At 40.6% G+C, this 13,779-nt stretch overlaps 1 protein-coding gene across 4 annotated transcripts in view; it reads left to right on the top strand.

Moving 5' to 3' along the window:
* Positions 1-13,779, top strand: part of LOC124303428 (zinc finger CCCH domain-containing protein 13) — a 115,358-nt gene that overhangs the window by 33,754 nt on the left and 67,825 nt on the right. For all 4 annotated transcript variants that reach the window (XM_046760614.1, XM_046760612.1, XM_046760615.1 and 1 more), the window contains exon 3: positions 4,103-4,178. In XM_046760614.1, coding sequence (XP_046616570.1) covers positions 4,103-4,178 — 76 coding nt within the window. The remainder of the gene's footprint in view (positions 1-4,102; positions 4,179-13,779) is intronic.

Raw genomic sequence — 13,779 nt, forward strand, 5'->3', positions numbered from 1 at the left:
AACCGAAAGGTTGTAACGGGACTTTGGAGTTTTGAATGTTGCGCGATAAAGTCGAAGCACATAGACGGTTATATACGTATACCTACATATATATATATAGGTATCCTTATTCGCCCGCAGGCTTTTCGGGTCCACGGTTTCGGTGTAATAACATTTCTTGGCGCAGCAGTTATATACTCCGTAAGTTACGTGTACGTCCGTCCTATGGGACATTTCCGGCGTTGTAATCCTCGCGATTTGAAACAGTCGTTTAATTGCCGGGGAATGTAATCGCCGAGATAAGCTCTGCAGCTATTGCCCGGCGAATTATAAGGTATCGAATTTTCACGCGAATTTCACTGCTGTGTAACTACGAGTGTTATTCCTGTGCATATCTGCGTTTTATTCAATTCTCACAGATCACACCTTTTTGGACAAAATTGTACAGACGAATTTTTACTTTCGCGAACGTAGAAATTGTTGCAAGTCGAGAAAATATTTTTTTTTTTCACATAGGTGCTTTTTCTCTTATCGTCTCGATTCTTTCTTTGTTTGTTTGTTTTTTTTTTTTTTTTTGTTTTCGTTGTTTATCTTATATCATACCGTAATAAAACCGAGATAAAGCCAAAACAGGAGGTGGAAAATCCACTCGGCGTTGCAGCGTTACTTTCCTACCCATAAAACATACAACCCAGTTTTATGTCCCGATCCGAGGATCCTCGAGGATTCGTTGCTCGGAGAGGTTGGTGAGTTGAGAATCAATACTTTTCGGTAATTTCATCGCGAGGTAGTGGGTGTACCGCTTTGCGGTTTCGTAAAATTCACGTACGTACATACATGCGGAAAGAGAATGCGAAAATCAAAAACAGGAACTCAGATATATTTATTCTTCATTTTAATATCGCTGGAAAATATTGAATGAAATTGTTGCTATTTTAAAGCGATTTTATTTTTCAAACTACGATTCTATTCGTTTATCCGCACTCGCGTTTTGTTTAGAATTTTACTTGATCTACAGTCTTTCGTTGAAAAAATATCAATATTCGTAAAAGTGAAAAAAAAACAAAAAAATCGCGAAAAAGTGTCAATTCCCGGTACATCGACGCACTCAATCATTCCGATGCTAATTCGGTATCCATTCTCAATTATAATAATTTGTTAAGAATATCGGTGAACTTCGCCAGGGTGTTTTGGCAAAATATACGAGAAGCCGCGAATTACAGGTCCAGGATATCGGGAGTCCGGCGGAAATTGCGGATTTCAGCCCGCAGCTTACCGGGATAGATCAGCTGGCCCCGCTCCTCCACCGAGTCATCTACTTTACCGCTCCGCACACGTTTGTCTTCGGCTGAACCACCGGCGTGTTCCTTGCCTCCGTTTTCGCCGATTCCGCATGTGTGCGAATCGGCAAATCGGCAAATCGGTGTGTGCAGCACCAGGTTACACGAACCTGAACCGATCTCTAACAGCTCTCCAACTTACTCTCCAATTTCCCGGCTATATACACGCCCATTACGGGTATTCACATCTCGCCCCATTCTATATAACTCTATCCAGAGATAGAATTTTCTCTCTAACTAGACTAGCTGACCGTGATAGGATTCGGTAATTCAAGTAATGAACAACCGAGCTTATCGCGTGTGTGTACGCAAGTATTATGTACATGCAATGTGTACGTATCTACATACGTGTAGACTGTATAATATAAAGCGTAGGTACGTACCTCGGTCTTAGCAATACTAAAATGACATATCTGATTCGAGAATGTGTGGCGACGTCGGATAAAAACACGCACTAATTTTTAAATTCAATCGTTCAATCATGTGTTTTTTTCCTACTCTCTCTTGAATTTTTTTTTTTTTTTTTTCACTTTGCAAATTATCCGTCAAATTGAGTTGTTTCATTAGACATTGCGTAAAATTTTGTTATGAAATTCCACTAAACACTCTCAACAACGACATACAGCCGTCAGATGCCATGTTGCCAGATCTATTTTATGCGAATAAATACTTGAGTCAAAAGACATTTGTTCATTATTCTTGGTATGTGAATAATTAAACTAATCCGATTAGAAGTGTCCTTAGGTAATATCTAAATCTAAGTTATTAATTTACACGTTGACATCTTTTATTTCAGTCAATATAAAATCTAGATTTTATTATCACAGCAGCGGCACGTGCAACGTAACTGCGAAATATATACAATTAGTGTCGTGATTATCTTTCACGCACATCAGGCGCCGACGAACGAATGTAAAGGTAATCGATTATTGCCACATCTGGACCTTGTATCAACTCTCCACTTCGCGTAATATAATCCGTGTAACGTGTAATAATTCGCAGCGATAATGTCATCCGCCCGAAATCAACGACCGTCGGAAATATTATGACCTCGCTAATTGAAAATTATACGGCGACAAATTTTTAAACGCGTCGTTAAGCCGCGCATCTCCAGGGAGGAAAGAACCAGGTTCGATTCGTATACCTATACGTAACTAGCAGATTTCGAATTATCGCTAATTGTTACGAGTGCGACGAGGTGTTGGGAAAATGCAATTAGCTCTTTCTCAATTTGCGCAAATCGCTTTGATGCGATTTTTCTTCCTTACCACGCAACTTATTCACGCAGCCGGGCTTTTTCGTGTGGATATTTTTTGAAAAACTTTTTCTGCTTCGTCAATCTTGAAAATTCATACCGACTCGTATGTATGTGGGGAATTCGAAATTTTTGAAGTAAATCAACAACGGTGGTTGAATTCGCAGGGAATTCCCCATGTATAGAAGAAATAAAACTCAGCTTTCACGGTTATGATTTATTATCGAGTAATAAATATCTCCTACTTGCATATTACAATATAAAGATATTACACGTCACATTCGTCTTGGGAAGTTTAAATGTGGAATATTTTATCACCGGCTTTATCGACAGTAAGAATTGTTTGAAAAACTTTGATGATGTTCGATTTCGCTGAAACGCGGCAATCGTCAATTCCCCTCAAACTTTTGAACCTCGATTCGACGGAACGAAACGAACTAGGGAAATTTGGCGCAAGTTTTTTGCTGTTGCACCGAGAGAAATTTTTAGTTCCGGTTAACGCTCAGTCCTTAACTATTTTCATATTTTACCTCGATCGAAAAATATAGTTCTAGGTAGAAAATGAAAATTAGTTGTTCAGCCGTTACCGGAAAGTCTAGTATCCGTTGTTATACTTTCTCGTTACGATCGCTGTCACTATATTTTCTTGCAACCGTTGCGAAAATTTAATACTTGTGCAACGATAAATTGACGTTTAACTAAAAAAGTAGAATAAACCTCGCAAACTGATTTTGCGTTGCAATTACCAAAAAAGGATCGAAAATAGCGCAAAATGGTTAGGCGTACCTAGTTTTTCGTAATTCCAACAATATACAAACGGTTTTTTTTAACGATACCGGTTTTACTCAATTTACCTCAGCGTTGGATAATTCGCTCTGAGTGCAAGTATTCACACGTAGGCACGCGCACACATGCGTCAGGAATTAGGGGCAGAACCCCCTAAAGAACTTGCACCCTGAAATCCCCGAGGGAGCCGGCATAGTTCCTCCTCCCCCCTCCCCCCCTTTTCTACGGCGACGTGCTTTTCCCGAATTCCCGCTTTGAGGTGATGGGAGAGGGAAATTCGCGTCGTCGTTTCACCCCTTCGTCGTCGCGCTAAGGAATCCAAAATGGCCACCCTCGACGTGCTTCAAGGCACCGAGGAACGAGACGTACTACTTTATTAATATCGCAGAAGGGTTTTCGGGCCAAGGGCTTTCCGACTTCCGGTTCAGGCTCAGGTGAGACGGTGACATCTTATCGGCCTCGAGACTCCGCCGAAGTTCCTGCGTTCCAGATTATCGGGGGAAAATGTCGAGGCGACGAGTACGAATGCGATTACTGTATTCTTAGTTTCATTTCGCTTGAATTAAGAGATTTCCATGGCTTCGACCAAATTGTTGACGATTCCGATACCTTTGACCGATGACGTTTTAAAGACATAAGAGATTTATAAATTTCTTTTATCTATGACGACTACCAGATCATTAAAAGGGGGTAAGACGGATGATTTCACCCTTTGTAACAATGTATTGTATTTCTGTTTCAGAATATTTTGGACAAGTTTAATCCGGGCGCAAGGCAGCTTATCAATGCCGGAAAAGCGTATCTCAAAGCTCTGCACGGTGAGTTATGATCCATTATATTTATACTCGTACTTCGAACCGTGAGATGATTTTCACCATGAATAAAGGTGAATTTGAAAGGTGAACGTGCGTTGATTGTAATTAACGAGTCCGTAATAATGTTACGGAGAAACTCTGTCAAATACACAAGTCGAGGAAATATTCGGGTCTGTAAGAATTCGGCGAGATGTCCCTGGGGATCTAACAAGTTGCGGGAGAAGATCGAGGATCTATAATACGTAGCCGGTGAACTGTATTGTACCTACCCGGCAGAGTTTTTCTGTTTTTCCGGATTCCTCGTCCAATTAGTTGGTACTCATTTTATCGCTCGACATATTTCACCCCCCGCATCGCGTCTCTCTGCCTCTGTTTGCTATAGGTACTCTATATTTATACGTATGGAGCATTATTTACGGTATATCGACATTCCATCAACCCTCGGAATACTACACTACAACGATTTTTCTTTATTTCGTCGTTATAACTTTTGCTCTTTGTTATTCGTCAATCGTGGCAATTTGTTAAACGAAATTAGGTGTCGCGAATTTTCTGACCTTTAATAAAGAAATAAATTTTTGAGAATTAACAATTGCAAAACGCATAGTAAAATTATTAAATATGGAAATGGTAAGAGGGAAAAATTGCAATATTTCGGGTATTCTCTCAGCACATCCTTCATATCTTTTGTGGGCTTCTCTTCTTTACATCTCTCTCTCTCTCTCTCTCTCTCTCCCTCCTGCTTCGATCTGCAGCCGATATATTACAGCAGTAACACGTTCCGCCTGTTTTTCATACATTTTTCATATCAAGGCGTTTCGCTGAATGCAGCTGTGCACTTGAGACCGTGTGCTGGTACGTACAGTTTCCTATAAATCTGTCAGGGAACAGGGAGGATAGAAAGAAAGAAACTGAATGAATGAAAAAGGTATGATAGAAGAAGAAGAAGAAGAAAAAAAAACCGGTTTTTTTCTATCGACAGGCAAATCCCATATTGTCGTTTCTTTTTTCCATGTACGTTGCTATCTATGTACATAATAAATGTATAATCTTATATGTATAATAGACGAGGTGCCGGCGTAACGTGCAGCGTTGTATTTATCAAGTCGAGACACTCGATACATCCATTACACCGGAATCGAGACAACGCGATCTTCGATCCAATTTCCGCTTGTAGCCTAACGCGACGTAATAATATCAAGAGACGCTCTTGTCGACGTTTTTTTTTTTATTTTCTTCATTTTTGTACTGAAAAAGAAGCTAATACGAGGGAGAAGAAAACGAAGGCGAAATAGCCGCTTCGTTCTATCGCTTCGAAGAGAAAAGTCGAGACAAAAACTAAAACTAAAAGAAAAGAAGAAAAAGATTAGAAAGAAAAAAAAAAAAAAAAAAAAAACTTGAATCAACTTGCAGTTCAAAGTTTTGTATCTATGTTTTCCTTCTCTTTACCGTCTAGTTTTTGTACGTTATAGGAAGACTTGGAAGAGGATAAAGCGAACCGGAGGATGAAAAAAATCGCTACCGTTACCCGCGGCTACTAAGCTTGATATAGTTTGCGGCACGCGTTGCGGTTGTCAGAACTAAAATCCTAAGCCGATGCCGAGAGCGAGGCTGCTGGATGCTGGCTCTCTGTATTTTATTTTCCTCTATCTTTTTTCCACCGGCTTTTCGCGACCCTCCTGACCAACGCCCGGGATGTGAAAAAGAGCATAAAAACGCCGGCGATCCGACACCCCGAGCTGTGCGATGGGGTGGAGAAGGCAGGGGAGGTGAAGAGAACGAAACGAGGTGAAAAAGTTAATCTTACGTCACGGGGAAAATTGTATCAGTGTATAGACACAGACCTTTCGAGTTGTGACGAGAGAGAGAAAGAAGGAGCGAAAATCGTCTCAACCGTACATCATTGCCTGTCGGTATACGAAACGAGGAAGATAAAAAGTCGCGTAGGTTTACGGAAGAAATGAAAGACGAAGATGCAACGTACATGCCTACACCGTAACGTGTGTTTTGTTGCTTTTTCGTTTTATTTTGCCCCCTCGTTTTTGCTAGGTCACAAAAAATGTCTTTACGGGGAATTCCATGCGAACGCAACCAACGTCTGACCCTCGCCATTTTTTATTTTGTTCAAATTTTTGTCTGCAATTATTTCAACTCTGAAACAGTACCCTCAGATTTTTTATCCAACTGCTCAATTATTTAGAAGTATCGAAAGGGATTTTGAAAAGGAACATTTTTAGAATTCTCAAAAAATTCCCGAAAGCTGTATTTTTTTTTAAAAACATCTCGAGAACGGGCTCATGGGCCGATTTTTTTACAGTCTTTTTTTTTGCGCGTTCAATTTGTTTGATCAACTAAAATAATGTTTAAGCGGTCAGAAAATTCCCAAAATTCTCAAAGCTTCCATTTTTCATTTGGAATATTTTCGGACCGGTTTCTTTATGAAGTTGATAAACAAAGTTGAACGTGCCAAAAAAGTAGACAAAAATCGCTGCATAATGAAACCGGTCTAGAAATGTTCTAATTGAAAAATAGAAGTTTTGAGAATTCTTACAGAATTTTCAGATCGTTGAAACAATGTTTTAATTGGGTAAAAAAATTGATTATGCTGAAAGAAAATGTGGAAAAAATCGGTCCATCATGGACCTAGTCTTTAAATGTTTGGAATAGAAATTACAGTTTCTGAGAATTGTTTGAGGATTTAAGAAAAGATCCCTTTCGAAATCACTTGAAATAATTACATGCAATTGAACAGTTGATTAAAAAATTCAGGGTACTGTTTCAGAGTTGGGACAATTACGGAATTTTTTTTTTTAATATACACAATCGGAAATGACGAGGGTCAGAAGGTGGTTGGGTTCGCATGGAATTCCCTCTTATCACCTAACCGTGGATTAAATGTGACGGTCTTTTTTTTCCTCCTCCGATAGCTCGTTTCTCGAAAATTCATCAAATTCCAGTCACTCACTTGCACAAGGTCAGAAGTGTTTCGGGCGACTGCAGGAAAATTTACGTTTCCTATAAATCGTCCGAGCGTGAAATTCGTCTATCCACGTTTATAATGCACATGCATACAAACACGAGTGAAGCTATCACGCGGAGGCGTATCTTCGAGGTAAACAATCCTAACGCAACAACGTTTTAACGTGCAACAACCCTGAAGATACGTTTGTTCCTTCTGGCGCATTTAATTATCCGCTGTGTGATCTACCGTGGATACCTTTTTATACATAAATGTATATATATATACGTACGTATACATGAAAGGGGATAAACACACACGTAGAAGACACCTTTGCAGGTACAGAGTTTAATTAAAAGAGACGCATCCTGTTAGTTGCACTATATTTTCATCCTCGCAGCTCTTTTGCCTATCAACTGCTGCAGGCTACTCTATCTAATTGTAAAGCAAGCTACGCATCCTTCTTTTTATTATTACTTTGCTGCTGGCGGGTCTCGTTCTTGATAATTACAGGTATAAAAGACGCCTTCGATTCTTCAGCGCAGCTCAATCGGACGATCAATGAACGTTAAAGCTCGATTTCTATATCCTTTCGTTCTCGCCTGATCACCGATCCATTATCGGTTTTCCACGCTGGACTTTGTTCGTCATCGTTCGAAGTTGATAATTTCGATTTTATTGTCAGCTCATTGTCTTTAAAACGGAAAATAAGCTCGATGTAGTTTCGTCGTATTTTTTTTTTTTTTTTCAAACAAATTCTCTTCGATTCAACGTTTGGGAAAGTTGGGGAAAAAATTAAGGCAGTCCGGTATCAGAGCAAGAGATTGCGAGAAGGATACGAAAAAAACGTGCGAAAGAATTAGCGAAAAGAAGGTCTGAAAATAAACATGAAACTTTGACGTTGTTCTTTGATTTTCTTCGTCCCGCCTGCCTTTAACACCTTTATTTTTTCAACCCCTCGACCTCCGTCGTCGTTACCGTAATTACAACGTTCTTTTTTCCCTCCGACAATTCTGCGGGACGATTCAGCAGCGAGACGGCAGAGCGGTGTATCATATATTTGCATACTCCGGGAACCGACGTTGTTTCACGCTCTCTCACCCCCGGAGGGTGTGATGCGTTTGCATGTACCATGTACGGGGCATTCCACGCCAACTCGGTAAACGGTTGACTCTGACATTTTTCATTTTGACCAAGAATTCATCCTACGCTACCATGACCCCTGAAGAGTTACCGACAAAATTTTCACGTTCTTTTAATCGCTCGATTTTACCCTATGATTTTTTAAATCCATCTCAGAAATGCCCAAATTGATTTTTGCGAAAGGAGATAGAAGCATTTGGTTTCGGAAATTAAACAATGTCACGCAGGGTTCAGAGTGGCGTGGCGCCTCGTTATTTTTTTCTATTTTCATACTTGTTCAAAATCTGTGATGAAATTTTGAAAAAAATCACGAGTGTGTTTTAACACTGGAGAAACAATTTAAATTATCGGTTAATCAATCGGAGATGCGGTATGTAGTGTAATAGATTTTTAACCGGTATGAAAATAGAAAGAAACTACATCACACTCTGAATCTTGCGTGAAAATGTTTCATTTCGAAAATCAAATATTTTTTTTCCCCGTTTCATGAAAATCAATTTGGATGTTGTTGAGATGGTTCTCACAGTTCACAAGGTAAAGACGAGTGGTTGAATAGCTACAAAAATTTTTTCGAAGCTCTTCAGGGGTCGTACTACAATATACAGGAAAAATTCATGGTGAAATTAAAAAAATGTCAGGGTCAACCGTTTACCGAGTTGGCGTGGAATGCGCCATATACGTATATGCATATACATGTATACATGCATGCCGGACAGCATCCCCGTTTTGTTCAGAAAGTTGTACCCGAGTTGGGCGCGAAAAGTCGCGGGAACCTCGAGATTTCGTGATTCGGGATTATTTTATGACCTGGATGACGGGGCGAGGGGGAGGAGGAGGAGGAGGAGGAGGAGGATGTGAACCGTAAATTACAAAGCCCCGTTCCCCCACCCTCTCTACACATCTTCCTATCCTCCTCTCAATTTCTTTGTCCTTCTCCGAGGCAGGGGGCGCGAGGCGACGTAGATTGGCGCAGGTGTTTCCGTGCACATCCGACCCTTCCCGACCTCAATTTGCAAATTTCACTCTGTGTAAATCTTGGCACTTGCTCAGTGCCGGGGGTTCGGTTACTCGTGTGTGTGAGAGAGAGAGAGAGAGAGGGAGAGAAGGGTGGTTCCTCACACGAGGCAGCGACGTGCGTGTTCTCTACATTTTACATCGCATTAGCTGCACTTAAGGAGGTTTAACTCCCCTTAATGGAGACGACGTCGAATGTTTTCTGTCCTCCTTTATTTTTATTTGTCTATTTTTTTTTTTTTTCATCAAAGGGGGAAGCAAACGACAAAAGCAATCCTATTTCTATTCGTTGTATATACTTTATTGTCCGACGATGAGAAGTCGATGCGTGCTCAAATATTACCAACTTTGGGGATTGGAGTACGGCAAATGAATGTTGAAAAATTTATCATTCGTCGTATTTTTGAACTTTTGTTTTATCCACAATCAGCCCTCACCCTTTTCGTAATTTTAAATCGAGTTTAGCCACTCTAAAACAGAGCTTGAAAATTATACCGATCAGACTCGGTGAAATTCCTTGAAGAACCTCGAGGAGGACGCTCGTTATTAGGGTGAGGTGAAAAATTTTCAAACTGAATTTCTAACCCAGGGATGAAATTAGGCAAGTTATTACGGAAAGGCGGAAACTCTCCGGGTTTCGACGCGGTTCTCGGAGACTTGCAGCAGAGATCGAGGCGACCATTCATCGAGTTACATTTTCCACTTGGAGCTCTCGGTTCGCTTGCTGCAGTCTGAAACGGGGCTGAACTTTGCGCGGTAGAAAGACGAAGGAATTTAATTGTATCCGAGTTGCGAATATCGCGATTGCCGAGACGAGTCTCGCTGCAGCAGCCTGCGAATATATATGTATACGTATATACGTATATACGTACGTACGTACGTACGTAGGTGTACAATACGAGCGAAGTTGGCACACAGTCGGCGGGAAGTTTTACTTTGCTCTCGGAGTTTTCATTCTTACCGAATTAATTCGTTCGGTTCGCTTTAAGGGCGACGGTAGGTACGTACCATCTTCTTTGCCTTACATTTCCACCCCGCTTCACTTTTTGCACGATCCACGCTCGATGTATAACAAACCAACCAGCCAACCTAACCCACCTACGTGAAAATTGTTACCTGTAATTCGCGCTCGTTTCTTCTCCCTGCTTCTGCAATAAAACCCCTGCAGCGGTGGAAAGTTATGAAACTCTGCAGTCGGTGCGATTTCTAATTTTATTCCGCCACTTTGCTAAACGGCCGAAGGAGGGTGCGAAATTTTTATACCTCGTAGACGAGATGTAAGTCGGGTCTGAATTTTTGTGTAATTTTTTTATAATATCGAGGAGGGCCAGGATTCGGTATGTGAAATTTGTACAGTATTGTATAAAAAAGGCAGAATATCGGGGCGGAAAATTTCTGGCTTGGTGAAATTTCGTCACTTTGATTTTTCTTTGATTTGGATTTTCGACATATTTACGTTCGTAATTCTGATCATTTTGATTATCGGTTTTTCTCATTTTTCACGCCCACTCGTTGATCGAACTACGTCGTGTGAGTCTATTTTAATTTTCGAAATTTTACTCTATCGAAACTTGGCTTCGTCGTAACTGGAATTTTCGGAATCTTTCATTTCCGAAGTTCGAGCCATCGGCTTTCCGACCGTTCGAATCATTGTTGTTTCGTATAGGTTTGATTTCTCAGCTTCAAGTTTCACCATCAAATAATGCGAAATTGGACGCTTTCGGAACTTTTCAAATTCGGAACTTGAATCACCCCGCCCCACAGTATCGAATGTACGGAGCAGGTACGTGAAAATTTAATTCACGGATTTTCGAAACATTGAAAGCCGATAAATACTAAAGTCAAGGGTAATATATTTTCACAATCAACCTGACAATATCGTGAATTATAAATTCTTTTTATTTTATTTTTTTTTTTTTATATCCTTCCAAATTCAACTGATTATGGGTTTTCTCGTCAGTCAAAATTTATCATCCCAGCCTTGTTCACTCCGTCGCAATTACTCCACTCCCTTAATCTCCGATGGCTGTTATTAATTTGGCAAATCGCGAATGGCTGCCAATTTGCAGCTGTTTAATCCGTCCGTTACGCGTGTATTTCCCGGATACCGGATAGCCGGATCTGCAACAGGAGCCTGGCAGAGGTGTCAGAGCCAGACGCCGCCGCAGCGGCACTCGACGCTAAAAACAACCAAATTGTAATTACTGTCTGCAAAAATCCGGCCAGCAGCTAGCCGGCTATCTAGTGGCCCGTGATGTCACTTCGGTCTCTGCGTCGTGTTACCCAAATGCGAATACTCGCGAGATTAAACCCGGGGGATTTGGCCCTACTGCGAGGGACGCCCGAAACGCGTTACTGCCTGCCTTACGCTTTAAAGAATCATCCCGTCACCCGCCCTTTTCATTCTTACGCCAAATAATTTCACGCCACGTGGAACTTGCCTCATGTTTTGTTGGAACGAAAGTTTCACCCCCTCCCGCAATTCAATATTCTAATTTTCTCATTTTATCAGTTACTATAATTTCTCATTCGCTTTCTGCCTGAGGGTTGAACGAAAGTACGCGCTAGTTCCTGTTTCGATTCGTTACTTTGAGAATAAAAGAAAAAAAAAAACAAAAAATGCGACATTTTACTAGGTACACAAGATGTCTGATGTCGAAGAGTTGTTTTTTTTTTCTTTTTTTTTCAACTCCGATATTCAGAACATGGATTGTTGAATAGTTTTGGATGACGAAGCCGGGGGAGGGGGAATTAATTAGGACGTGGCAGGTGTTGGATATACGACGTTGGGAAAAAAAGGGAAACGTCGAGTCGAGGATATTATGGGTCACGCGAGATTAAATCCCTTGGGACGAAAGACCGACCCTGACTAACCTGTTGCGAGTGACGGGGTTGCGGGAGGGTGGGTGTCTTTAATTTACAGCTCTCTGACCTATTAATTTACAATCCCCGCCCCTCCCTGCAGTGCAAATAAATAAATACATTTGCGTTAAATCAAATTTTAATTTTTCCCCCCGCGTAATTTGCAACGCGATTCGAGATTCACGCAGGTGAATTTTGTTCATATAAGGGGGGACGGAAACGAATGAATTTTCAATAAAAAAATAAATAAATAAAACAAAAATATATTCTTCGTCGTTAATGAAATTTTTCTTTTTTTCTTTTTCAACGGTGTTGAAAAATTAATACAGAGGAAGAGTCACGGAGTGAAATGGAAAATCAGTGGAAATATTGATGTGAAATATTCATACCGTGATTATATGTACGTGTGTATATATATATATGTAATACATAGATAAAAGTGAGACCGGTACCTAAAAGGACCGGGAGTGTGGCGGCGGAAGACCGGATAGCGGAAGCGGCGGGGGCATAATTTGAAAACTTTTCTCGTTAAATTGCGCAAAATGGTTCGAGAGAACAAACGAGCCGTCGAAAAACCGGCGCGGACAAACCGTCGCGTCGTGTCGGGCAGGATTTTGAACAGCGTTGACGAAAACTCGGTTGCAAAAACCGGATGTAATATGCATATATATATATGTATGCATGTAACGCGGGGACGAATCAATTCGGAAATTCAAAACCGAAAAATTGAGAAAATATTTGTTGTATTTATTTTCCGTCAGCAATTATTTTCTTAATCAGGGCTAAGTCGTAAGAATCATAATTATACTTGATCGTTACATGTATCGGTTAAATTAATATATAGATGATATTCCTGAAAATTTAAAGAACAAGAAAAAATACCGAGATTGTAAAAATAGTAAATTAGGTATCGAACTTTTATTTCCGTCTCTTTTGAGTGATAAAAGGTTGAGTAAATTTCTTAGGCTTTACTCCTCAATGATACCGATCTTTACCAGAACTCGGTGAAAAATAAATATTTTTCACAGTAGTTTAGTACTCACTCCTTTTTCCATACATCTTCATAAAAGTCTAGTCGTAGCTCTACAGGAGATACATAAATTTAATAAATCCTTCGCGACAATCTCGCGATCGAATCGCTATAAATACCGTGATTATTTACAACGACGTTCAACATTTTCAAAATTTCAAATAATAAACGAGAATTTGATTGTGCCGCAGCTACGCTTCCGACCATGCGTCAGAGCGTCTTGTTCATTCACCCTCCAGTATCCGAGACTTCTTGGTGTATATTATACGGACGATACGACTACCCCCAAAATAATCTCCCATAAATATGTATGGATCTTCTCTGCGGATGCAGGACTCGTTCCGGGCATCTCACAGCGGTTGGCGAACGCGAGCTTTCACCACCACCATCGATACCTACTCCTCTATTAACCCTCGGGTCCTCGACCAATTCCAACTTTCCTCGTGCACGGGAATAGCTGTATTTTCAAAGATTCTCCTCGCTATGTCCAACAGTGTCGTTCCGTCTTCACTGCACCCAAGATGTGCTTCGGTGTTCTTTTCTCTTTTGTTTCTTAATGTCATCGTAAATTTGGGCAAGTTTCAATAGTAATTTAG

This window comes from Neodiprion virginianus, chromosome 4 (genome assembly GCF_021901495.1).
Source record: "Neodiprion virginianus isolate iyNeoVirg1 chromosome 4, iyNeoVirg1.1, whole genome shotgun sequence".
NCBI lineage: Eukaryota > Metazoa > Arthropoda > Insecta > Hymenoptera > Diprionidae > Neodiprion > Neodiprion virginianus.